General features: G+C 43.5%; 8 protein-coding genes across 9 annotated transcripts; 2 read left to right on the top strand and 6 right to left on the bottom strand.

Annotated features, from left to right (window-relative positions):
- The first annotated feature begins 181 nt into the window (after positions 1–181).
- BCIN_01g07080 (hypothetical protein) lies at positions 182–1,151 on the top strand. The gene is made up of 2 exons (XM_024690661.1): positions 182–750; positions 808–1,151. The coding sequence occupies exons 1-2, from the start codon at positions 239–241 to the stop codon at positions 917–919; spliced, it is 624 nt and encodes a 207-aa protein (XP_024546430.1). The 5' UTR covers positions 182–238; the 3' UTR covers positions 920–1,151.
- Positions 1,152–3,462: 2,311 nt separating this feature from the next.
- Positions 3,463–4,980, bottom strand: BCIN_01g07070 (hypothetical protein). 2 transcript variants are annotated; one of them, XM_024690660.1, is made up of 3 exons: positions 4,840–4,980; positions 4,119–4,785; positions 3,463–4,057 (listed from the first exon to the last, which is right to left on the bottom strand). In XM_024690660.1, exons 2-3 carry the CDS (start codon positions 4,707–4,709, stop codon positions 3,674–3,676), a joined length of 975 nt encoding a protein of 324 aa, XP_024546429.1. In that variant the 5' UTR covers positions 4,710–4,785; positions 4,840–4,980; the 3' UTR covers positions 3,463–3,673. The 2 variants fall into 2 exon arrangements, with proteins under 2 accessions (XP_024546429.1, XP_001561181.1); XM_001561131.2 differs by having other exon boundaries at positions 4,119–4,980.
- A 15-nt stretch (positions 4,981–4,995) lies between these two features.
- Positions 4,996–5,497, top strand: BCIN_01g07060 (hypothetical protein). The gene is made up of 2 exons (XM_024690659.1): positions 4,996–5,263; positions 5,326–5,497. Exons 1-2 carry the CDS (start codon positions 5,036–5,038, stop codon positions 5,458–5,460), a joined length of 363 nt encoding a protein of 120 aa, XP_024546428.1. The 5' UTR covers positions 4,996–5,035; the 3' UTR covers positions 5,461–5,497.
- A 9-nt stretch (positions 5,498–5,506) lies between these two features.
- Positions 5,507–11,832, bottom strand: BCIN_01g07050 (hypothetical protein). The gene is made up of 3 exons (XM_024690658.1): positions 8,583–11,832; positions 6,350–8,534; positions 5,507–6,295 (listed from the first exon to the last, which is right to left on the bottom strand). Exons 1-3 carry the CDS (start codon positions 11,631–11,633, stop codon positions 5,655–5,657), a joined length of 5,877 nt encoding a protein of 1,958 aa, XP_024546427.1. The 5' UTR covers positions 11,634–11,832; the 3' UTR covers positions 5,507–5,654.
- An 852-nt stretch (positions 11,833–12,684) lies between these two features.
- On the bottom strand, positions 12,685–15,021 carry BCIN_01g07040 (hypothetical protein). The gene is made up of 3 exons (XM_001561134.2): positions 14,348–15,021; positions 14,183–14,293; positions 12,685–14,130 (listed from the first exon to the last, which is right to left on the bottom strand). The coding sequence occupies exons 1-3, from the start codon at positions 14,840–14,842 to the stop codon at positions 12,967–12,969; spliced, it is 1,770 nt and encodes a 589-aa protein (XP_001561184.2). The 5' UTR covers positions 14,843–15,021; the 3' UTR covers positions 12,685–12,966.
- Positions 15,022–15,555: 534 nt separating this feature from the next.
- Positions 15,556–18,112, bottom strand: BCIN_01g07030 (hypothetical protein). The gene is made up of 2 exons (XM_024690657.1): positions 17,762–18,112; positions 15,556–17,654 (listed from the first exon to the last, which is right to left on the bottom strand). The coding sequence occupies exons 1-2, from the start codon at positions 17,825–17,827 to the stop codon at positions 16,539–16,541; spliced, it is 1,182 nt and encodes a 393-aa protein (XP_024546426.1). The 5' UTR covers positions 17,828–18,112; the 3' UTR covers positions 15,556–16,538.
- Positions 18,113–19,664: 1,552 nt separating this feature from the next.
- On the bottom strand, positions 19,665–21,201 carry BCIN_01g07020 (hypothetical protein). Its single transcript, XM_001561139.2, has 2 exons — positions 20,760–21,201; positions 19,665–20,707 (listed from the first exon to the last, which is right to left on the bottom strand). The coding sequence occupies exons 1-2, from the start codon at positions 20,929–20,931 to the stop codon at positions 19,965–19,967; spliced, it is 915 nt and encodes a 304-aa protein (XP_001561189.2). The 5' UTR covers positions 20,932–21,201; the 3' UTR covers positions 19,665–19,964.
- An 875-nt stretch (positions 21,202–22,076) lies between these two features.
- BCIN_01g07010 (hypothetical protein) lies at positions 22,077–23,019 on the bottom strand. Its single transcript, XM_024690656.1, has 2 exons — positions 22,746–23,019; positions 22,077–22,687 (listed from the first exon to the last, which is right to left on the bottom strand). Exon 2 carries the CDS (start codon positions 22,593–22,595, stop codon positions 22,149–22,151), a length of 447 nt encoding a protein of 148 aa, XP_024546425.1. The 5' UTR covers positions 22,596–22,687; positions 22,746–23,019; the 3' UTR covers positions 22,077–22,148.

Below are 23,019 nucleotides of genomic sequence, written 5' to 3'. Positions count from 1 at the left end.
AGACAAGTTCAGTAGACCCTCGCCAATAAGAAGAGGGGTGTAAGGGAGTTTGAGCAAGTTTCTTCCGGATTAGGAAGATCCATCACTGAGCTATGACAAGGATAACTGGGTAAGCGGTATTAAGTGGGGATTGGGCGTCTTGCAACGGATGATAATAAGAATCTCTAAAAGTGGTAGAGACGAACAAAGCATTGATTAATCACTTTCGAATTCTAACATTTTGCAAACTCAGCCAACTATGGATATGTCAATGGCCAGCTCGTCAAGTTCGATGGTCATGTCGGTGTCACCGACCAGCACTATGTCAGGCATGTCGATGGCCAGTTCAACAGACTCCATGGCCATGTCGATGTCAGCAACCAGCACAATGTCAGGAATGTCGATGGCCAGCTCAACCAGTTCCTCGATGTCAATGTCATCCGATACAATGATGACTATGGACTCTATGGCAATGACATTCTTCACCTCCTCAACCACACCTCTCTTCTCAATGGGTTGGACACCGGCTACCATGGGCCAGTACGCAGGCACATGCATCTTCTTGATCGCATTTGCAGCAATATTTCGAGCACTGTTGGCTATTCGAGTCCATTTCTATCAGCTGCTGGCTGCTGCCGATACCCGCCGCAGCGGTGGAATAGTCTATGAGCCGCACCGCGAGGGAAAGTCAGTTCGCCGTCAATGGCGAGCAAGAGAGGCGATTTTGTTAGGATTCATGGACGTTGTTCTTGCAGGCGTGGGATATCTAATGTATGTAGTACCACTCTCGGAAATATATCTGTAAAAGACATGCTAACACTATTTCAGAATGATCGCGGTAATGACCATGAATGTCGGATATTTTATGAGTGTGCTGGCTGGCGTTTTCATCGGGGGTGTAGTTTTTGGCCACTACCTTGCCGACTCATCGGCACATTGAAAAGAAATTTCCAGAGTTAGGGTTACAATAGGTCTTCTGTAACGGTGTTGAGGCTGATGATATAATCCAAGTCAGTGTTGCCATGTGCAAAAGATGGCACCCTTGAGATGGCCAAAGACTTAGCCATGTCTTACACATAGAACGTACCACGCGAATTCAAATCCTACAGCCAAAAGACAGTGCTGCGTACTTTGAAATTCTAATGATAAATATAATGATTTATTTCTTCACAACAGCAGACCATGCAAAGACCTCCATTTCTTGAGAATTTGAGGTTGTCCTGTCGGACTCGTCTTATTGAAAAATCGTAAACTGTTCTTTCTCGAAATCGCTCCAATCTTTTGTGATCATTTTGATTGAGCTATTATTCATATTGATGAGACACCTGCCTAACGTCGAGTTTCGTTGAGTAAATCCTGTGGTGATTATATTCATGTTTTCACCTTGAAGTTTCCCATGGACTCAACTTTAAATGGAGTCAAATAAACCCTTAGTAAATCGTCAGGGGACGTAAGCTTATATAAGACAAGAGGGTTATAATTGAAGGGAAGAAAGTCAAGCTCTCATTGAAGCAATGCCACTACTTTCTTTGATTCTCTCACTTGAGTTTATTACCCTCCTATAAATAGTCATCTATCCCCTTTTAAGCTTATTGAGATAAAAAATAGGTGAGACGATAATCTCACTTCTAAGAGATCTAACAAGAGAAGAGAAAGAGAAAGCACCGCGAATCATCGTAGCAACCGAAAAAGCCATGATAAACCCGATTTTATACATTATTCAAAACCAATCAGAGAAGGTTTTATGAATCTGCAAATATGGAAATGGTGCGATTATAGAGATAGACGATGACGTAATATGGAGCATAATTTAGTCTTGCTTAATTCTACGAGTTCATTATAATATATTGTTGGAAAGAAATGGCACGTGCACTGTGTAATATCTTCCACTTCCTGGTTTAGTTTTAGATCACTACTACAATTCTACATAGTCAATAATACATGCATTCCACTGACCTGCCCCCTTAATTGAGAACATATATCTATTACGGAATATAGAAATAGGTACCTACAGATAATCTGTAAACACTCTGTGGATTATTCGTCCCAGACTTTGATTCAGCCACACCGCCGACAGAACACCTGAAGATTATCTATCATGGCCATCATTGACCCCGTAGGTACCCATTGCGCAGCCTACTATAACACTATCATAGCTCTGCAACCCATGCATTTAGAAACAAATAGCGTAATATTTGGAGTGACAGTGAAAGTTACATTTCGACATTTTGTAAGCGCAGGTAGGTGGCGATAAAAGAAAGTAGACGCTGTCAACAAACCATACAAGCTACTGTTACTTTTCCTTCTGCCCAATGTGAACTTTGCCAAACTTCAGCCCACAGTTCTGAGCTCCAACTGATCAAGGTTCAGAGCACAAGAAATGATCAGCGAAATAATCTACCGAGACTTCGTGCCTTAGTCGAGTAAACTTTTTGCCTGGATGTTGATCTGTTTTCTCGCACGTTGATTCATCCTAAGATCTACACGTTTCTAGGCTTTAACAGACTAATCACAATTGGTGATGGATGCTTCCAATTGCTGTAATTCTAAAAGCTATAGTTGATTTAAGCTCACGTGTTATCCAAATCAATGAGTTATAGCAGATAGAGAATACCCTTCATTGGCTACCGCCGAAGTCAATCTCAACCTGTAAAAAGAGTCTCCATTAAGTGGCATTTCTTCTGCACATACTCGTACAATGAGGAATGGTGTACAACAGGACTGTTGGTCATCCAAAGGCTCGAAGCACGACTTCAAAACTTGCCAGGAAGAGAGAATCCCTTCATACCACACACCAACCAATTTGGCCCGTAATCTTGATGAAGTATCAACCTTTTCAAATCTAATGATTAAAGGTTAGACTGAGTAATAAAAAAGAGTAGTCTGAATGTAAAATTGCCAACAAAACACAAACAACCTCATAACGAAAAAAAGATTTATCACAAACATCCAAAACGACAACGACGAACCAAAAGAACAACAATCTAGCAAGTAGATGCGACTCCGCCATACTTTGTGGAACTTCATATATAGAGTCACGACGGACAAGAACTCCTGTACAAGAGGAAAAGCTTGTTTAACCTCTAAACACAGTTCAATTTAGACTTCGGAGAATAGTTCTCAGTTCCTCAAATAGCCGGATATATTCACTCCTCACCGATGCCACGGAACAAGTCCCTTCGAATTTGCCTTGAAGAGCCGGGTAAAGATCTTGACAGAGAAGGCCTTAATTTTTCCAGGTACCCGAATCCCGTGTAATTTGCAACAATTTATAAATTCCCACCCTCTTGTAAAACTCCACCTTTTACAGTGTAATAGTAGCCATCAGCGGATTATCCAAGCATCCGCATTTCGAAGTACTTATCCTCTCAAGATTCCCACTTAGGAATTCGATGTAGTGCTACTCTAGGATTCGAAAGGCCTGCAGTCAAATATTGAAAGTACACATTTGCTTCAAGAATGATAGCAGAGGACTAGAAATTATGAGTACCAAATTGATTCCTTTATCTAACGAGATCTCTACCAAACGAGGCGGTTTAGATTCCCCATTTCATCAAATATTGCATTCATTACGTTGCATAGCACAAAATAGCGCCCTCAAGTTTCAGCTCGCTCAAATAGAGAAACTCACTCCCATTTTCGTCCAAAAACATGCTTACATGCGTGGTAGCTTATTCATTGCACCCATGAATTGCTAGTTAGCAATTGTGATAATTTGGCCACCTTCCCAAGTCTCTCCGGCCTCCAATTTTTGCCATCCACTGACAGATCCAGCCTCGACACAAATCATGGTTCTCCATCCATCTTTTGGAGCAAAATCGCCGATATCCTTGGCGTCGATCCAAGGGTTCCAAACGACAACTTGGTTCATGTTATCTCTCGCGACTGTGTATTTCTTTTTTCCTCCCTCGGAAACGATTATTTCAGTGGATGGACCGCCGGCAGGAGTGTAAACACGATCGGTTTTGGCAGAGATGGTGAGAGGATCGGTTGGAGCGGTGTTTGTAGAAATTGGTTCGGTGAGTTTGTCGACATATGTAGCATTCTCGAGACCTGTGATGGAGATTTGGGAGATATCCTGTTGTTGATCGCACATTAGCATATGACGCCTGTGGAGCGATTAGTGTAAATAAACATACCTGGATCTTCAAATAAGTGTGCATCAAGATCTGGAACTCCCAAGCTGTACTACCCTCATTTCTAACCACCATGCTAGTCGCAAGACCTTCTCTGCCGAGCGTAACACTATAAATCAACCCAAACTCGCCACCCCACAACTTTCGTGTCTCGTCCGGTAAATTACTGGCACTCAAACCAAAGTCCAGCTTCACACTGCTATCACCACCCTTAGTAGTGCTGCTCTCACTAGTGCTCTTTCCCAAAAACTCCCATCTACAATTGCGCGCAAAACCATGTTGAGGTAAAGTATCGACACCCTTCGCTTTACCTTCCTCGCCCTCTACCTTTCCGAACACCGGGAATACTAGAGGGATACCACCACGCACAGCCTTTGTACCGTCGAGCGCCGCTTTTTCGCTGAGCCAAAGTTTTTCGGTTCCGGCAGCATCTTTCCAGCTAATGATTGTGGCGCCGTAAAGAAGGATTTCGACTGATTCGCCGGTGGGGAGAACGGCGGAGACACGGGAATTGGAATGAGTAGTATTTATTTGGGCGTGTGGTGCGAGGCCTGGAGTGGCAGAGAGAGCAGATGGCTTCTTGGGTCGGTCCATTGTTGAGATTGTTGCGTGGATGATTGAGTTGGGTATTGTTAGGTCAAATGAGGGGTAAATTGATCGATGAAAGAAGCTAGCTATGGATGAGATCTTATCAACCAGGTGGGATATTTCGATGTATTTATACTTCTGTGTGTGTAACGTAACTGCAAGTGGAATGAAACCAACGTAAAGCGCGTTTGTATCAGCTGTGTATAACAAGCTGAGAGATGAGTATCTTGTGAAGTTATTCAGGTGCGGTGTAAAGTGTTGAAGTGAGGGACGAGTCTTAGAGTTGCCAATTGACGGGAGTTACCTAAGACAATCTAGTACACCACGCCAAAATGTGGGATGTAAGCGAGAAACCTGAAACAAGAAAGAATGACCAGGGGATCCAAGATCAGAGAGCTGAAAATAGATTAGGCACGAATAGAAACCAGACTAAAAGTGGGTTGATCAACAACAAGGACTACATCAGGCCAAATGATGATTGGTCTAAGAATTTATGTACGGAAATGGACAAAAGGGCATTTGAGGGCGACGGCGAGGGCAAAGAAGAGATGCTGCTTGGTGTAGGTATATATAATCTGGTTTCATCTATATTGGCAGGAGCTGAACGGATTAAATGGAACAGCAAGTAGAGGGCAAAGATAAAGGGCGAATTAATATCAAACTGGGACTCAAATGCATCATTTCCTTGCCGATTATCGGAAAACTACCAGGTACGATAGGCAAATCAAGTTCTTATGCACCATCTAATACTGAGTAATTGAGGACTAGAGAGGAACGATGAAGTAAAAATTATACATATGATATGTGCAGCATAATTGGTATTATTTCTGGTATCTAAGCTACAAATTATCCACCGAAACTCCTCCATGCAATCATATCATGTATGTCTTCATGTGACACGTGTTAGCCAACCACAACCATAAGCAAAACGCCATGGCAATGCAAAATTCCTTAGTCATCAGCCATTTCTCTCCCTCGCTTGCCTGCATCATACAGCTTTGATTTGGCATCCATGAATACATCCTCAATCTCGTTAACTTCTTTGCGGCTCAAAGCAGCCACATCAAGATCTTTAACCAAGCTCAGCAGCCTCTCCTTTATAGTTTCATATGTGGGAGCGACTGTAGCAGGCTCTACTATTTTCTCCTGTTGATCATTCCTAGCCTTCTGTGATCCAAACTCCATCTCCTCAGCTATTTGCGATTGTAGTAAAGTTTCCTCCACAAAATCTAGCTCTGGTTCATCGGCTTGCTCAAGTGCTGAACTTGTTTGATCCACATGTTCTGAATTGCCGCGAGTGATATCGTCAACAGCTTCAGTACTAGAGACTGGCATAGTAGAGCGGTCGTCGGCGACTATCGACGAACTAATCTCAGTGATATCTGGGGCAGAGCTGAATTCTCTAGATGCACTAATGCTGGAATTGTTCTCAAACATGCTCCTAGCTCTTGACGATCGTGTACTTCTTCGAGTGGCTCGTTCAGACCGCTGAGATTGAGTAGATTGGGCTTCAGAAATACTCTGTATTGCAACAGGTTCTGGTGTCTTCGGGGGACGACCCTTTCTCTTCTTTGTTGGTGGCACTGATAAGACTGTACAATCAATTAGTGTTCTTTCATTCCACATAAAGAGAATATTATACGTACCATCCTGGGATGCCTCTTGACTGTCAAGCACCGAACTGCCATCTTCAAGGGCATCGTCGAATTTTCGCTTCTTCGCTGGAGTAACACCACCATCATTTCCTTCAGTTCCATACCCAACCTTGATTTTGTTTGGCGTTTTCTTAGGGTTGAATGCCTTTGGACTCCTACTCGTGTTGGTTGGACGCATTTGCTGCTGCCCTGCAATAACAAGAGAGCCGGGTTCAGATTCGTCAGTCGCAGATCTCTGCAGCACTTTCTCTTTTCCATCGCTTTTCAAAAACTGTGGTGCAGGAGTCTCAGGAATGACAGATTGAATAGCCGACGATTGAGACACAGGGCGTATTGGAGAGCGACGTTTTGGACTCAAAATCTTGTGAATGGGCTCGGCATGAACAGGGGTGGTAGCTAGTTCTGTTAATGCCCTGTTTTGACGAGGAATTCCATCTTTATTTTCAGCTAGCTCCCGATCTACAGATTTTGCAAGTTTGATATAGCTAGATTCGTCGATATCGCTCAGAGGAGAAGAACTGCCGTTTAGCATAGAAGATAGCATCGATAACTCTTGTATCCTAGGTGGCAGTCTTCGTGGAGAAGATACAGCATCTTCAAAAGTCTCATCGTCGCTCATAGGTCTGTCAGAATGTACTACACTTGGCCTGGTGTCAAGACCATAACCTTTCGAGTTATTTGGCGCTGGCAGCATCGTTGCTACACCACGTTGACTTCGCCTTGGGGTCGATGGTAGGGTTGCCCTATCAGTTTTAACCGGATCCATAAAGGTCTCCGCAACTTGGATACTCCAAGCCTTGCTAGTTCTGTGCTCAGCAAATATTTTCTGAAGCTCTTCATCCCTTGCCTGCTCTTCGCTACTGGTAAGTTCAACAGTTGCGTCCATCTCTTCATCTAGATCTGAATCTCTAGGCGAACTTCTGTATGTAGACATGGTTTGGCCCAAATCAAAAGCGTATGGATCGACTTGTGTAGGAGCATCTAATGAGCGATTAGTGGTTGCATTGTTGTTAATCTCATCCGGAAAGTGACTAGGAAACGAGGTGACATTGAACTCGTCGGACGAAGTGGATAGCATCGAAGCATTTTGGTACATTGATCGATATGGCGGTAAAGGTGATTGCCCAAATTCATCCTCGTCTTCATCTACAACGTTACGCGGCAGATTTTTCCTTGTCTTGGCTTCTGGTGGGGATGACGTGATTGTCATATCACTATCTTTAGGTGATTGTATCTGCCGCTTTTTTAAATCAGCCGTTACAGCTGGCGAAGAAGGAGGGCGAGAGGAGTCTTTTGATAAAAGTGTACGACGTGCTGGAGTAGGCGATGATGTTAGGAAAGTATCCTGGTTTTCGACGATTTTAGTATCAGGGGTGCTCTGCCTTTCACTGTTGGCTGGTGTTTCTAGAAGTAACTTTGAAGCAGAGTGATGGGAAGGTAGTTCAATGTCATTATCGACATGCTTGGGAGTTAGTTTTGAGCTCGGGTGAGGGCTAGACCTGATATCTGAGAACATGGCTGCTTCTTCAGCTTGTCTTTCTCTGACCTCTTTCTGCCGTTCGGTCAAAATTTGTGAGTCATATGTTGTTTCCGAAAAAGGAGATGAACCAGCAATCGCTTCGAATTGAATTTGGGAGTCGTCATGTCGTAACTTAGCGATGAAACCCTTCTTCCTTGAATTTCTTTTCCCAGGTTCCGGGGTTGTCTCACGAGACCTCTTTCGGGATGCTGCCTTGCTGGCTTCAATGATGACTCGTGGGGATGAATCTATCGATTTTTGTTTATGTGTTTGAATTACACTGGACGAAGGAGCTTTGTTCGAGAATTTCGGCAGATTGATCTCATTAGAGATATTGGTGTCTTTCTGCGTATCAAAAATATCGAGAGGTTGCCTATGATTGTTTGATATCTGATTTTCGGAGCTTTCGGATAATGATGCAAGGGAGAGGTCCGTCATCGGGAGGAGTCTAGACAAAACTTCTTTGATCATAGGAGGATACTGCAATTCACCTTTGAAGGAACTGAATGCATTTTTCCACATTTCTATGGTTGAGTTTGCAATAAATGCACGTTTGCTTCCTAAGCCAGCGCACAATAATGTTTCAAGGTCGTTCAGCATTTTTGATAAATCGTTTGAACCCAACAATGAGCAGATCTTACTCCAAAGAGAATTGACCTAGATAATTAGCATTTCTATTTGATTGATCGGGAGACGCCAACTTACGGTTCGGGACACATCACTTCCACTATGCAGTTTTCCCTCTTCATCGCTTATCCAGTAAACAATCCCACTCTGAAGCTGGGTCAAAGCTTCGCTAAACAAAACTTTTGGACATCGTACTAAAAGCGCTTCAACCTCACCAAGTAGACCACATATGGCGATATGATCATTTGATGAAAGTTCGGCATATGAATACTTCAAGCACCGAGAAATATATTGGTATAGTTGGGAATACGGATCGAAAATGTTAATTTTTGGACCAGCAGTTGCACTTCCCCAAAGACGCCTCCGAGCTGCGTCCAAGGCTTGTCGGTCTTTTGGGTATGATGCTTCTTTGACTAGAATTTGGCAGTAAGCTACTTTATTACCAAAATGCTCGTCGTCCGATCGCCAATTTGAGGCCAAAGCCTTGGCTATTGGCTCAATAACGACGATGGCCCTGCCTCCATGCCCCGAATCGGTGGTAGCAGATGTTGCCAAAGCTTGAAAAAGATCTTCCCATCCTTCCAAAGGCTCCTTTGGTGACAGGTCAATCCCAACGTCGAGAATTTTTGCAACACTGCGATATTCAGCACCAAGGGGACGAGAATCATGAATGGTGCTGGTCACGACACCGTCGTCTCGAAAATTTATCGCCGCTGTAGCAAGTTTTGCAAGAACTGACCAAAGAGCTCCGCACGACTCAGTATTATCCGCGGGCAGAATTTCTAAAAGATCCTTGATCAAATCCATTTTAGCCTTACTCGAACGTCGAGCTTCGAAAAAAGGCATAAGTATGGCTACGGCCATTTCTGAGAATTTTAGACCATGCTTAAAGCCGGGAGGAGGGCAAGAAAGAAGAAGGAATAGATGGTGAAGTGGTGACCTAATATCGCCCTTTATTTTTCCGGGTCGATGTGAAGGAGTCGCAACGACAATGAAATCATCTTGTTGCCCCATAGACAGGAGCCTTTCGGTAAATGGTAATACCCCCAAGCCACTTATAGCAGTAGTTACAATAACTTGAAAGCTAGCCAAAAAGTTTGCTTCGTTTTTGCGATGAGATATCAATGTATGCAAGCCATCTGGCCCCTTTTGCCAAAATTTGTACAATGTGCTGAAAAGAAAAGCAAGGCATGACATGGTATCATTCGAAGTTTTGACCTCTTTTGCCGCTGCGGATGAGATTGAGAAAATGTAAGTTTCCCATAGAAGTGATATTCTGCTTTTGGGAAGAGGAAACTCCCAAAAGAGCAGCTCCATAACTGGACTCAGAACAGAGAACACTCGAGATGCACTTTTTCGTAGCCATCGCGGATCGAGTCCTGGAAGCTCTCGAGGTGTGATAGCATTATCATTCAGAGCCCGGGTTGGTATCCAGGGTCGTTGGGTATGTGCATTGAACAAACCACAAAGGATATTGCACGCGTCACCCAAATCCTGCTTAGCCAATGCGGGATTTTCCACGAAATCAGTGGGAATGAGTTTTTCTCGGACGATCTGAATTATATATGTGTCCCAGAATGTGTCAAGCTGGGCTTGGGTTGTATTTGGCTTCACCGAGTAGTAAAATAAATTGCATATACTGCTCAGAGTTGACTTGCGGTGCAGATTGTCGGAGTTTGAGATTCTACGAACATCTTTTCTTGGAAGTTGTAAGATCAAGGGTTGGCTGAGTGTGTTAATCATACTAAATGAGACCTTTTCCTCTAGAGTTATCACAAATACCATGCGGTTCCATGCCAGATTTGCCGCTAATTTTGTGTTTTGGTCACTGGAATTGAAGCAGACCTTGATCACGTCAAGCCATGTCTTGATAAATACCCAATGCTCTAGCTGTTTAGGTCGAGCACGGAGAAACAGTATGATGGCCGCCCAGATACGGGGTGTAGAGCTTGAAGGCTTCTTTGCCATATTTCGCAGTCTATCGGCAAGAAATTCCACATACTTGACATCCTTTCCATCCGATCCTTTGAATATCTCTGTGACTTTTGAAGAAATTCTGCTCTCCGTCCCAAGTTCAAGGCCAGCTTCTTCACCAAACGCAATAGCAGCAGTCTGTATATTTGAATAGCTGCTGAGCATGTCGCTGAAGAGATCCCCAAGCCAGTCTGAATTAGAAATCATATGAGATCTGGATTGTCGAATAAAAGTTCGGTAGATGTTGATGCGCTGTTCTAGGATGCTCTTGCCTCGCACATAATCCTCAATATTGTGGACTGCAGATATCAGTTTTGTAACCCTATCCGCTGTCATGATCCTTGCCGAGAACTTTTGTTGTGCAATTATAAACATCAGATGTCTGACAATCTCCTTTGACATTCCAGGATTCTCAAAAGTCATCAAGGCGTAGTCCACAATATAGCCATTGAAATCGGGGGTCAACATATCTGAGATTGACTTCTTATAGAGAAAGCTAGACATGAGTACTAAAGCCTCTTTCACAAGTTGAGTATCGAGAGCTCCAGTTTCAAGCTTGGCATTTAGATCCCGCTTCATGAATTGAAGTATCAAATCCATCTTATCCGACAAAGCCTTTCTATCCGGAACATTGTCGCAAGCCTTCAAGGCACCCGATAAGGTCGCGTATGCATCTAGTTTCGATCCCCTGTCTTTCCCAGCCAATTGTTTCGATATCGATTCCAACATTCTGCCGTCGAGTGTCGGAGGTTTTGAGGTTAATGTCGTGTCGTTACCTTCGGAAGGCACAGTATCTTGTGTAGGGTCAGGGACATGGTGTGTCTTCAGGATTGATTTCGTGGCTTTTCGCTCCGCTGATGGTGTCAAAGGCGATAGAACTGCAGATAGTGTCTTTCGATCGGTAATAATTTTGGGAGGATCTTTGTAATCGTACTTTTCGGACCAGACTACTTTCTTCCTGGTCGTCGATGGTGTACTGGTGAAATCCGCAGATGACTCTGGAGTATTAACTTTAAGCTTTCGGGGTGATTTGTCTCTTGAATTCAAGAAGAATCGAAACCAAGGTCGCGGCTCACTGGATTCAGGCTCAGTAGGAGTTGAAGGTCTCGGCTCAGGATTGATTGGTTTTGCAGTAGTTGAAGATGGCGGTACCATGGCTGCAAGATCGCAGCTATCGTGTAGATGAAATAGCTGTACCGAAACCCATCTTCTGTTCGTTGAGAAGATACTTGAGCACTGGAAAGGTTTTTGGGTAATTTGTAATTTGTCCTGCAGATACTCGCGTGGTTGGAGAATATGACTTGGTGAACCTAGCCAGTGAAAGTTAATTAGGCAGAAAACGCGACAAACCTCCAGCGCGCGTCAAAAACCACTTTAAGTATTCACCGCTTTTGGCGACATCAATTGCTTACTAATATCACGCGCACATTCACACGTGTTGTCCTGTACCCAACAATTCCAATCTTTCACAATCTTGTCTTGAGAACATCTACGAGAAGCCTTTGAGCACCGTATTGATCCAATTACACATAATTTTTATGTGATTTTCATGATGGGTGATCAAAATTTTGAAACAAGCCGTGTATGTTCATTAGTCGCGTCCTGAGTAAACTCTAGTAAGATTGGTGAATTCTAGTCAGGTCATGTGATAACAGTCACGGGTCGACAAATGTACTGTACTCCTTCTTGTAAAGGGGAGGAAAGTAGCCAAGTGCAAGGCAGGTACTAGTTTATCGAGTCTACATATGATGTCCTACCTGGATACTTGCATTTTACAAAATTTTTACTCTCTATCTGATGTTGAATGTCTCAATTCAGTTTCATTAGTATTGGACATTATTTGCACTTAAAAAGCAAAGGAATTCTCCTTAGGGAGATCTTATCACATCAGGATCGAGTTCTCAAGCTAGAGGGAAGACTTCTAATGAAAGAGCTACAGGTAGCTTGCGAACTCGGCGCGGCGAGAAAGAGAATGCTGTGATCGAACTCGAGAACACTTCGGGAACAGCGTCTGTCTCTTGCGATTGATGTACATGATATTATACATTATGTTACGTATCTTTGAACAGTCAACTTTCCTTGAATTTCCTATTCGCCGTTTTCTGATCACTAGCTGTTGTTGCATCCCGGGAGTCAGGATTTCGGGCGCGTAGTGAGAGAAGTGGTATCTCGTTAGATATTTGCGTCATTAGAATGACTTGTAGTTTGACTATACATAATTTATAGACTTTATTAGATGAGATTTGTATATTATATAGTGACGGTATCTTATATATAGAAGCTACCAACAAGTATTAGCGTTCCTCATAGATCAACATTGTAATATAATAATTGAACCGATTCATACCATGCCATTGCATGGCATGCCATTGAATCCCTTCAAACTTCCAATCACACCAAATGTGCAAACCGCCAAAAGTCAAAACCTCCAAACACCCCCTTCCCAGACCAGCTAAAAAGAAAATCATAATCTCTCCCCTCCCCCAGATCAACTCATAGCGAACCCCCACCTCCCATCCACACCCCTCTCATACCTAACCAAAACCCTCTTCTTCGCCTCCCTGAACGCGCGATTATCCACCCCCCCACTGACCCCAAACAACGCATCTGCAATCGGGCGCAGTAGCAAGCTCATCCCAATATACGCATCATCACCCACCTGGACAGAATTACTCCACACAGCCACCACAAAACACATCACAAACTGCACTAGCGGGATGAGAAAGACAATAAGCAGGAAAAAATACGTATGGTTTATTCCGAGCGCGAAGCCCGTGTGAGGTTCCTGTCCGAAATAGGTGGTGGATGGATTAAACGCCGCGGCGACTGAGAGGGCGGAGAGTCCGAAGGCGGAAATTTGCGCTCCGATTTGAGAGGCGTTGCCGTGGAGGGGGGAGCCCCAGATGGTTTTCTGCGGATACGAACTGGTTTGCTGGTAATTTACATCATAAGTGTATCCGGTGTTTGCAATGGCGCCGGCGGACATCCATGCCATGTCGTCGCTGATGTAGGAGATGTTTTTCTCGTCGTTGTGGGTTTTGGAGAGTGTGATGTTGCATGTGTAGTACCATTGAGTATTGATATCGCTGGTTTCTAAGGCTTGGATGATAGAACAGCGTGGAATGTCTGGACAGAGATTGGCCATGTCGGTGAAGAAGGTGGTGGCGTTGTGGGCCCAGGAGCTTATATAGACGGGATTGATGTCTGGATTGCTGGTGTTGAAATAGCCGGTTGTCTCGTCGATGTTTGTGACCCTGTAGGAGGAACAGGAGTAATCCATTTCGAGTGTTCGGTTGGTGTAGACGCTTAATGAACCGGTCTTTTGGGCGGATGCAGAAGAGGAAGACTCGGTGAATACGAAAACCATCTTGTTGTTCGGTTCGTCTTGCCATATGCTGTAGTTGTTGGTTAGTCCTTGGTAGATTTCTCCTTGAGTGGGAAGATCTCCAATTGAGCTGCCGATTCCGAGATTCCAGGCTAAACTCCCATAAGCGTGAGCTGTGTATTCTTCATCTTCGATTTGGGGGTTGGTGGTGTTAGAGAAATGCTTCATATCTGGAATCGTAACACTTCCGGGCGTGAATAAGTAGCTCTCTGTGCTGGTATCGAAACCATATGTTAGACTAATAGCTGCAATGGCTGCTTGTACAAACTATTGCTCGTTAGTTCAATTCCTCTTTCAACTTGGGAATATCATAACCTACAATATTGAATATTAACCACGAAATAGCCATACCGAAAACCATCGGCCTCTTCGAAACAAAAGCTAATTTTCCAAGATCCATCAAACTATCCGCATGTAAAGTAAGGTCAAGCTACTATTTCATCAACAACTACTCAAAATTCAGAACTAACGATTGTGCACCTACTTCATAAAGATTTCTCTTCCTAGCATGTAAAACTGCCCAACGCACATTCAACGCCATATCTTTCAAGGAAGTAGCAATATTGATACCCAGAGCAATACTAATGCCCGTGGTGATTGCATTGAAAATTCTCTTGGAAGTTTCTGTCACCGTACCCTTCCTATTCCAGAACCTCAACGCCAATAAATAAGCAATACATAAAACAAGCGTAATCAACCATCGTGCCAAACTTTTCAACAAAATATTCCAGAATTGTTTTCCGGTCTTAGATTTATAAGGAACGGTGGTAAAAGATTGTTCGGGTTTGTGAAAATGACTTTCGAAATGTGAATAGTTTTGCTCGTGAGAAAGTAAGGTAGCGGCGCTGTCGGAGTGGGAGAGATGATTACTGCTGGAGGTTTGGATGGGTGGAGAGGGTGGCAGTGTGCTGGTGGGAATGGGACTGGACATTTCGATCTGGGGAGAGGTATTTATGGGATCGTAAGTATGTTGTGACATTTTGTCTATTTATTAGACAACACACCACGATAGGTGGTAAAGTTCTCTCTTTCAATACTTCGAACTTGGGAGATGAAAAAACGAAGAACTTTCAAAATCAATACAGAATTTTCAACAAACAACATACATGGAATTCCAGTAATGGGATATAAGGAAAATATCAATCAAGTCGGTAATCCACATCTCAGCCCTGGCATTATAAGGTTCTGCTACCCACAGATAAGACGAAAGAATGCGGCTCCAAAACTGATCCTTCACTGCACAACGATATTTTAAGATCTGACATTGGATATGATTGGTCTATTCACGATGGTTCACCAGTCTGAAGGATTCTGCAGGGATTTGGGTCTCCAGCTGAATAATTTGGGTCGACTTTGTATGCACGCCGAGCACGTCCGCATCTTATGATACCATACTGCTTGCGGCCAAGGCTTGTTGTCATGTCGAAGAATGGGGGATTGAAGTATTGAATATTGGTCTGAGATGTCGAAGTGGTGTTGTGTTCACAAAGTACGTCGTGGTGAAAGTGGTCGTCTCACGGCACAGCTTGCTGACCGTGGGAATTTTCCACGTTTCATGCGCGTGGTGGATAAGCTACCCTTCCTTGTTTGTAACTTTATCCGGACCACCCACCACTTTACATAATAGAGAATATCAGGGGGCCGGAATCCCTTTCACTTGTCAGAGATCTGCTGTTCTTACATCGAGTTAAATGTTGCATCTAGATTTTCACGTACTGGCCAAGACAAAACGGTCAAGAGATGTATGTGTGGTTTGATTGATCTGGGGAAGCAGAGAATACTCATGGGCTATGAGTAGAAAGTATGCAACTCCGCTGCGAAAAGGTATCCAGGTTATTTCTATTGCAGATTGCTATCTTGCGGTATGTGCATCCAGCTCCGGAGTCACATACGTGCTGGTGGCATAAATATCTGTCCACCACATCAGAAAAATAATAATGCTACCAACCACCTGTTAGTCGCCCTGATCATGAATCGCCCACAAGTCATTGCTAGATCCCATCCTCGTTCCAGACAAAAACCAAATCTACAAAAGAGATATCAACTCTAAACTCTCTAAGGCACCAGACATCGGTTGACACGATTATTCTATGTCGAAGCTGGATTGTCAATTCTGACGAATTGGAGGGGCTCAAACCCTCACGGTTGGAACTTGGCTTATTCCACGGGCCCAATTTTCCTCGACTCTGTAATCATTGAAGCTACCAGCTCATCCAGATTGAGTGCGCGAATAATTTTTGATGAAGGTGTATGATGGTTAATATATATATATATGGCTCTAGATACTGTTGATCTGGGAGGGTTGTAGAATGAAGTGAATGAAGGAGCTACATCTGTACGGATGGTCTTTCTGTCTTAGCAAGTTTTGTGATTTTTTTGATATTGGGATTGTTTTAGCAAAAAGGACGAAAGATTCTACATGAATATCTGGGCCTTTATCTAGAATGCTTGAATCGAGGAGGCCATATGGACTGTGTTCCATGACATCTCTAGTGAACAAATTTAAATGGTTTGAAAGACACGCTCGAAATGTTCTCTCGGTCATGCATGTTAGTCAATGGCGTCAATGAAGGTTACCGCTCTGTGCGGTCCGCATCAAATCATTCTTGCGCCGACGCTTCATGAGATCCTTCTTGAAAGCCTTCATTTCTTCGTTCAATTCAAATTTGCAAAGCTCAAACACTTTCGCTTTCGAAGACTTTTGACCTAGGCCATTCCAACCATGATTGCCAGTCTCTACCAAGATAAGTTTCGACCACCGTGAACAAAAATTTCCCAGCATTGCCAACTGCCCAGAAGTCTCGACAAACATGTAGAATGACACTAAATTGCGCTAGCACAATCAACGAGCCGGGCTTTCTCTGATCGATAAGATCTGCGAATTCCACTGGCAGCGTAATTGGCCATGATGTAACCATTCCTGGACTAGGAGTTCCATTTTGAATGTTAAAGAGACTGGATACATACACCCATTTTAACTGACGAACAGCCTCAAGCAACACCTCAAGTTCCGCTTCCTCTACACCAGGAATTTCAGGTAGCTTTGCTTGAAGTACGAGCAGATGCTCCACAAAATCATCAGTGTGCTCCATACCTCCATCACCATATTGTATAATATCACGAATCTCGGATTGCAGCAAAACATCCCACCACCCAGTAAAGCAAACCCGAACTCCACGCATCAGTTTAATGGCCTGGACAAGTTTGTCGATGAATTGATTCAAGTCCGAACCAGGCATAGAGAATGTGTCTGCAAAGAAATGAAGACCCAAAACTCCCGAATACATAAAGGCCGGGATCAGATTGTCATCGTGCACCTCTTGTACCGATTCGTTGAACATTTTCATTGATTGTTCTTGCAATACTGAAGATTCATCGCGATAAAACTGGAATTGATCAGGACGAATGGTACTCAAATGCAATGCTGAGCAAGCAAGAAGCTCGTACATGAGAAACGGGGCGGCATAAGCATATTTGATTATCTTGGACTTGTGGCCTCGAAATTGCCCATCCCACAGAAAGTTTTGATCATTATAAAAATGCTGAAACAACTCTAGGTGTGTGAAGTTCACATATGACTGAGGTAATGATGGAGGTAATGATGGAGGTTCCGGCTGCAATGAGGGCCCTTGTGGTGTTTGTGGGTCACTTTGGAAAGTTGGAGTTGGTGAATTGGTAAATGCCGATTCTGGGGTCGTGACTTTGCTGGTATTGGTGCTCGCAGGAGTCTTGTAAGAGCATTTGTGACTCGCTGTCTTGCAGTTTACACATTCTGGATGCGTTTCGTCACACTACAAGAAGGATCATTCTCCAACATTAGCTGCATATTCTCGACGGTTGGATGGGAAAAGGAAGGAAGAGTGCTGCTCCACTTTCTGTGTACTACGGTGCTACTAACCTTGATATGCCTCGATTTACACTGCAAACATCCCTTCCTCGACTTTCTATGGGATCGGCGGTTCATTTTTATCTCTCAATTGGTGAAAGATTCAAGTAAAAATCGATAAACTGGAGAGATAGCTCTTGATAAGGGTGTTTGTGTGTGCGTGATCGTGGCTGTGTTGGAATTTATTAGAGGTAACGTTAGGTATTGGGTATTTGTCAGTTTAGCTCCGTATCGAGATAATGAATCAAGGGAGTTTCTGAAACATTCGAATAGAAGTGTTTATTGACAAAAAAGGAGAGACTATCGGACATCTAATATATCTTCAATCCCTACATAGATTATTAGAGATAGGATAGAATACGCATTATGTCCAAGTTCTTAATGAATCGAGTGGTTGAAATACCCTTTCAATGCCTGAGGCATCTGGTGTATTTAGCGCAAGGTTACTTTCGAATAGGACGATTTCTGATTCATGTATATCTGATATCAAGAGGGTAAATCGAACGCAAAGTAGCCCTATGGGGTGTGAGATATGAGATGTACTCACTTCGCAGTCTGGATTGAAGGGCATGGAGGAATAAGAGTGAAGGAGTCTGAAGTGACTGCGCATGCGCAATTGCAAGGGGCACATGGTTCAGAAGCTATGAGTAGGTACGTACCAGTTGTCTTGTCACGTGTCCATCACTGCCGTTGTCCGTACTTTTCCAAAGTCCGAGGGAGGGCGTCGACAACCTCCTAAACATGACTCTCGAGACTCACTCACCTCGTTGTCCTTGACTTGCCCAATTCACTTGCATGCTCGGGAGTAGGTATTACACAAACATTACATGTGCACGAACGATCAGGGATACAATTTCAGTGTCCATCATCATAAGGTTAAGGTTACCAAGGAGCTAGAGCCACGTTGAGTACATAAATTGCACGGCATTACTGCTTTGGCTTTGATCCACACACATGCAAATATAGTCTTCGTCGCCTGCTCCGTATACTAGTATATACATACCGGTACTAATTTTGAATCAGTTCAAGTGCACCCAATTCATGAATCCACTGACTCTCCTGCCACTTGCACGATGTCAAAGAACTGTGCGCGTGTCGAGATTCTGGACAGTGAAATTTTATTCAAAAATCCATCAACAAGAAAACCTAGCGAGGTAGACCTTCATCTCGATAAGAGAAGCCATTCCGAAGTTCACCTGCTGAAAATCACCAGTGTGGCCCCAGGAACCATTTGGGATGGTATCTCTTGATTACTCCCGTCGCCGGTAGGAAAGTGTTCTTCGCGCGCATTGGAATTTATCTTCCTAACTGTGATTTGTGCCTATTGGATAATGTGAAAGTTGTGAGAACGCATGAAAAGCCCGGAGTCATTACGCGATGATGAGTTGTCATTGTATGTAGAGACATACGCGGTGAACGAGGCTGGAAAGCAAATACATCCTCAATTGAATCTACCACGCCGATCTGACTGCATATACCACGACTTGAGCATTCTTCTCCATTGTTGCTTACTACACTTCTGAGGAAAAGTCTTTCGAAGTTGTGATGGTCAACAATCAAAAATACATTCAGGCTTCGGTTGAAAGCGAAAGTCGGGCATTTATTAATTCTACAACATAAGGTTGAAGGTTTTACAGAAAAAAAACGGCATCGTATTGCAAGAATGTTGCTTTGCTTCTGCGGGTGTTCGATGTCAAATTGAAAATGAATATTTTCACTGCGCTTTCTCTTGGGACTGTCGGATGATAACGAAATGGGAAAACTCGCGATCGAAGGTTTGAGTTGTTCATCTTACTTTCTATCCACCTGGAGAATTACCTAACGCTGCTATCTGTCCCTTAATATCCCAATTTATTGACCCCATTTTCACAGTGCTTCAAGGCTGGGTGCACTTCAACAAGACAATTACTCAACATGTACACGTACTATTTAGGGACATGAAATCGTGGACAATGGGTGCGAGAAATTTAGTTTCATCCCATTACTTTTGACTTGGCTACAGCTATGCCATCTTCCAAAATCCTTCATTGCAATTCTCATTACAAAACCATTCCATCCAGTTGGCTATAATGAATAACTCCTGACTCCCATTTACCAAATGTCTTGCTCAGACAACCCAAATATAAATCATATCAGTAAGGGCAAACCTTTACCATAAATCTTTGTCTCATTGGCCACACGACATCTGATGTCGGCCTCTTTTGTCATAATGTCTTCATACCATACTTCGAGCGCCGTACAGTTTTGTCTTGGTCCTGCTATCGCGCTTTTGCTCTGCACTATTCATCAATTGAACACTCTGCGCCTCTTCCCCCACCCCACTTGGAGATGCTACGGTTCCCGGCTTGATTTGAAATTGAGAAGGATACCAAATTAGGAAAATAACGGTGACGATCCACATTGGTACTGTATCGAATATGTATAAAGTCCATTCATTCATCAGTGGATATCCCTTCTGGCCCGCCGCATACTCGACAACTCTGAAGATCGATCGAATGAGAATGAGAGTACTCATGGCGTATAGACAATATAAGTGATGAATCCAGTTTGCTTCAACAACAAAAGACTCCGGCGTGGGCTCTCTTCTCATTCGGCGTTCGAATATAAGGGCGCTAAGGAAGAAAAACCCAAAAGCTATGATCTGGATGAATAGACCGGCCAACACGACCTTTTCACCAAGACTGGCAGTGCTGTCATTGAACATCAACCCGGAGGATCCTGCTTGTACGAAAAATGACAAAAGATCCGCGATGACGAAAATTTTTGTGAGCCAGTTGATCCGAATGATAGAATGATGTTCTCCGTGGACATATCGTATAATTCGGCCGAGTGTCATGTAGATCGATGCGGCCAAAAAGGCTGGAGCAACGAGGGTGAAGAAGCTTTGGATGACATATGGAAGGAGCTTGCCGGTACTGTTGACCGCCTTCGCTCGTCCGATGTAACCGATGGCCTCGACTGTAGAGGTTAGAACATGCTCAAATCTCAAGGGAGATGCTGGGGTACTTACAGAGACATCCGATGGTAAACGCTATGCAGAACCAGGACTTAGTCTTATAAATACGCCAGGTATGGAGACCAGTTGTTATGAGAAATAGGACGATAAAGATCACAGCTGCAGCTATGGACGGAATGTAGTTCCAGAGATAGTAATCTCCACGATAGGGTTCGAGTTTCGCCATTGTGAAGAAGTAGTAGTTTGATATTCGTGAAGTTGTGTTGATATGAAGGGTGCTCTAGGCCGTTGCAAATGGACGATCAAAAGGAACGATCAAAACTGTACGATGTAAAAGCGAAGAGCTGGAGATGAACTTCCAACTCCAACTCGAGGTTATCAATCCGTTTTATCCTCAGCATCTTTAGCATTCTGGACTATTGCTACAGAGATATCGATTGCAATTTCTGTTTACGCCGTATCAGATACGCGTATTCGAAGACGTATACGTCGATACGTTCAATTAATTTTGCAGAAACTCATGCAGATTACTCAATTGGGTTAGCGCTTCCTTAAGGGGTCGTGGGGCGTTGCATTCTGTTTGCTTGGGCCTTCCGAATACGCGTATTCTAATGGAATGCGCTCCAATCAAATTCAAGATTATGTAATATAAGATAACATTGGAATTTTTCTTTTCTGGAGGCTGGGTCTCTGATGGTGCTGTGAACGGTGTCATGTTTGTTTCTGTCAAGCAAATGCCACCCCGCGTGTATTGAAATGAAAAGGTCTCTCTTGCCAAGCTCGCTGTTTTGCGTATGTGTGGTCGTGAATTGGAAGTGCAAGCCGTAAAACGAGAGGTCGGTGATGGATCCTGGTCCATGTTATTGCTTTTTGGGAGTCAGGACCGCAAAAGAAGTGCATAAAGCACGACAACGTTTCAAGCCTTCATGCGCTCCTTGCACATTCAATTGATATCGGAGATGTCTTGCTGTGGTATGATTAAGCTTATTATTATTCATAGCGAAAAGCTCGCTCCACTCCGCCCAGGATTCTGATCAAGCTTCGTCGAATCTTTGACTGTGGGGTAAGTTGAGTGACTTTAAAACCTCTCGACTCCGAGGTAATTGGGGCGAAGCCGCGTTTCTGGAGATTTGCTTGAAAGTGTTTGGCGATGTTCTGAGGGCCAGAGCTTGTGAATCGAAGCAATTTTATTTATCTAGCAGATTGAAGATACTGGAGAGTGTATCTGTGTAGGGTCATCTGAGGAAACGGTTCGGGTGTTCGATAGAGAAAGTTTGTCTCTACTCTCGCTCATTCTCCTACTATCATGTATTTCCTCTTCGTTTATTTTCTTCCTCCTACCTTCAGCATTCTCTGTCTCGCCTTTTATAGTGTGGCGTGCTGGAATTGATTGCGAAGTCATTTGACGCTAGAATACTTTGATAATAACTTCATCACGAATTGTTACATCTTTTGGGCCAAAACTTTCCCAAGGTACTCTGCAAATTCTGGCCCTCTCGCCAGAGAAGCTCCAGCAGTTTTTACTGAAGAAGGTCTTGCTGGAATGTTTGAACGTTCAAACTGGTTCTTGATTTCTATTGCTCTTTTTGATATAGCTGACCGATGGCTAGGATTAGCCTTTGGTAGATCGGCGCCCTTCATGTGACCCTCATGTCCGGGACAGCTGTGACACGCGACGACAGGCATAATTTGTCCGGTCTTATCTCTTTCGTCGTCCATGGCTCTGTGGGGGCATCTCTTACATGTAGAATTATCATCTCCTCTTAGCCAAGTAGAGTTGCAGGTACTTGCGAAGTAGGGTTCGTAGTATGGACATGACTTATCACAGATGCATGGTTTGATACCATCGCCACCGCACGACTTATGATACACATACAATTCTTTACACATTTTGCGATGTTGTTAATATAATTTGAATGAGTTCGATTCAAATCCAAATGATAATAATCTTGAAACGTTTCGGCCTCTTCGATGTTGATTTTCTAGAACTTTGTCAGTCTTGAGAGTAAACGTCGCCGGGACTGTAAAGATAATCAATACTTGTACTGCTGCTATAACAACAATAGTAATTGATCGCTGTCCGAAAGGATATATGACTTATGTATGTTATTGTATAAGCTACAAATCCTTCCAAGCCCAGAGGATGGTATAGACTGGTTGAAATCTGAAAGGAGTGGTTGTGGGTTGCTGCAGTTGTATATGAAGTAGAAAGTTATGTAGGAATTATTCTCAGCTACTGTCCAAAGGATTTATGGGCAGAATAAGGCACTATATTAAGAGGGAAAGGAGAATGTTTTGAGGAGAGTGACTGGGC

This window comes from Botrytis cinerea, chromosome 1, assembly GCF_000143535.2.
Source record: "Botrytis cinerea B05.10 chromosome 1, complete sequence".
NCBI classification, from domain to species: domain Eukaryota; kingdom Fungi; phylum Ascomycota; class Leotiomycetes; order Helotiales; family Sclerotiniaceae; genus Botrytis; species Botrytis cinerea.
The sequence above is the reverse complement of the archived record's forward strand: the minus strand, read 5'-3'. Positions and strand labels throughout refer to the sequence as shown.

What these genes read in the sequence shown, in the direction of transcription:
- BCIN_01g07070 (XM_001561131.2), bottom strand. Translation starts at nt 4,709, where the DNA reads ATGGACCGACCCAAGAAGCCATCTGCTCTCTCTGCCACTCCAGGCCTC. An exon ending in ACACTTATTTGAAGATCCAG is followed by an intron (nt 4,058 to 4,118) that starts GTATGTTTATTT and finishes GATCAACAACAG; the next exon opens with GATATCTCCCAAATCTCCAT.
- BCIN_01g07050 (XM_024690658.1), bottom strand. Translation starts at nt 11,633, where the DNA reads ATGGTACCGCCATCTTCAACTACTGCAAAACCAATCAATCCTGAGCCG. An exon ending in GAAGTGATGTGTCCCGAACC is followed by an intron (nt 8,535 to 8,582) that starts GTAAGTTGGCGT and finishes CTAATTATCTAG; the next exon opens with GTCAATTCTCTTTGGAGTAA. An exon ending in TCAAGAGGCATCCCAGGATG is followed by an intron (nt 6,296 to 6,349) that starts GTACGTATAATA and finishes TTGATTGTACAG; the next exon opens with TCTTATCAGTGCCACCAACA.
- BCIN_01g07020 (XM_001561139.2), bottom strand. Translation starts at nt 20,931, where the DNA reads ATGGCGAAACTCGAACCCTATCGTGGAGATTACTATCTCTGGAACTAC. An exon ending in GTTTACCATCGGATGTCTCT is followed by an intron (nt 20,708 to 20,759) that starts GTAAGTACCCCA and finishes TAACCTCTACAG; the next exon opens with TCGAGGCCATCGGTTACATC.
- BCIN_01g07080 (XM_024690661.1), top strand. Translation starts at nt 239, where the DNA reads ATGGATATGTCAATGGCCAGCTCGTCAAGTTCGATGGTCATGTCGGTG. An exon ending in GCAGGCGTGGGATATCTAAT is followed by an intron (nt 751 to 807) that starts GTATGTAGTACC and finishes ACACTATTTCAG; the next exon opens with AATGATCGCGGTAATGACCA.
- BCIN_01g07030 (XM_024690657.1), bottom strand. Translation starts at nt 17,827, where the DNA reads ATGAACCGCCGATCCCATAGAAAGTCGAGGAAGGGATGTTTGCAGTGT. An exon ending in GTAAATCGAGGCATATCAAG is followed by an intron (nt 17,655 to 17,761) that starts GTTAGTAGCACC and finishes TCCTTCTTGTAG; the next exon opens with TGTGACGAAACGCATCCAGA.
- BCIN_01g07040 (XM_001561134.2), bottom strand. Translation starts at nt 14,842, where the DNA reads ATGTCACAACATACTTACGATCCCATAAATACCTCTCCCCAGATCGAA. An exon ending in GGAAGAGAAATCTTTATGAA is followed by an intron (nt 14,294 to 14,347) that starts GTAGGTGCACAA and finishes ATGAAATAGTAG; the next exon opens with CTTGACCTTACTTTACATGC. An exon ending in CGTGGTTAATATTCAATATT is followed by an intron (nt 14,131 to 14,182) that starts GTAGGTTATGAT and finishes AACGAGCAATAG; the next exon opens with TTTGTACAAGCAGCCATTGC.
- BCIN_01g07010 (XM_024690656.1), bottom strand. Translation starts at nt 22,595, where the DNA reads ATGTGTAAAGAATTGTATGTGTATCATAAGTCGTGCGGTGGCGATGGT.
- BCIN_01g07060 (XM_024690659.1), top strand. Translation starts at nt 5,036, where the DNA reads ATGTGGGATGTAAGCGAGAAACCTGAAACAAGAAAGAATGACCAGGGG. An exon ending in AAGAAGAGATGCTGCTTGGT is followed by an intron (nt 5,264 to 5,325) that starts GTAGGTATATAT and finishes TAAATGGAACAG; the next exon opens with CAAGTAGAGGGCAAAGATAA.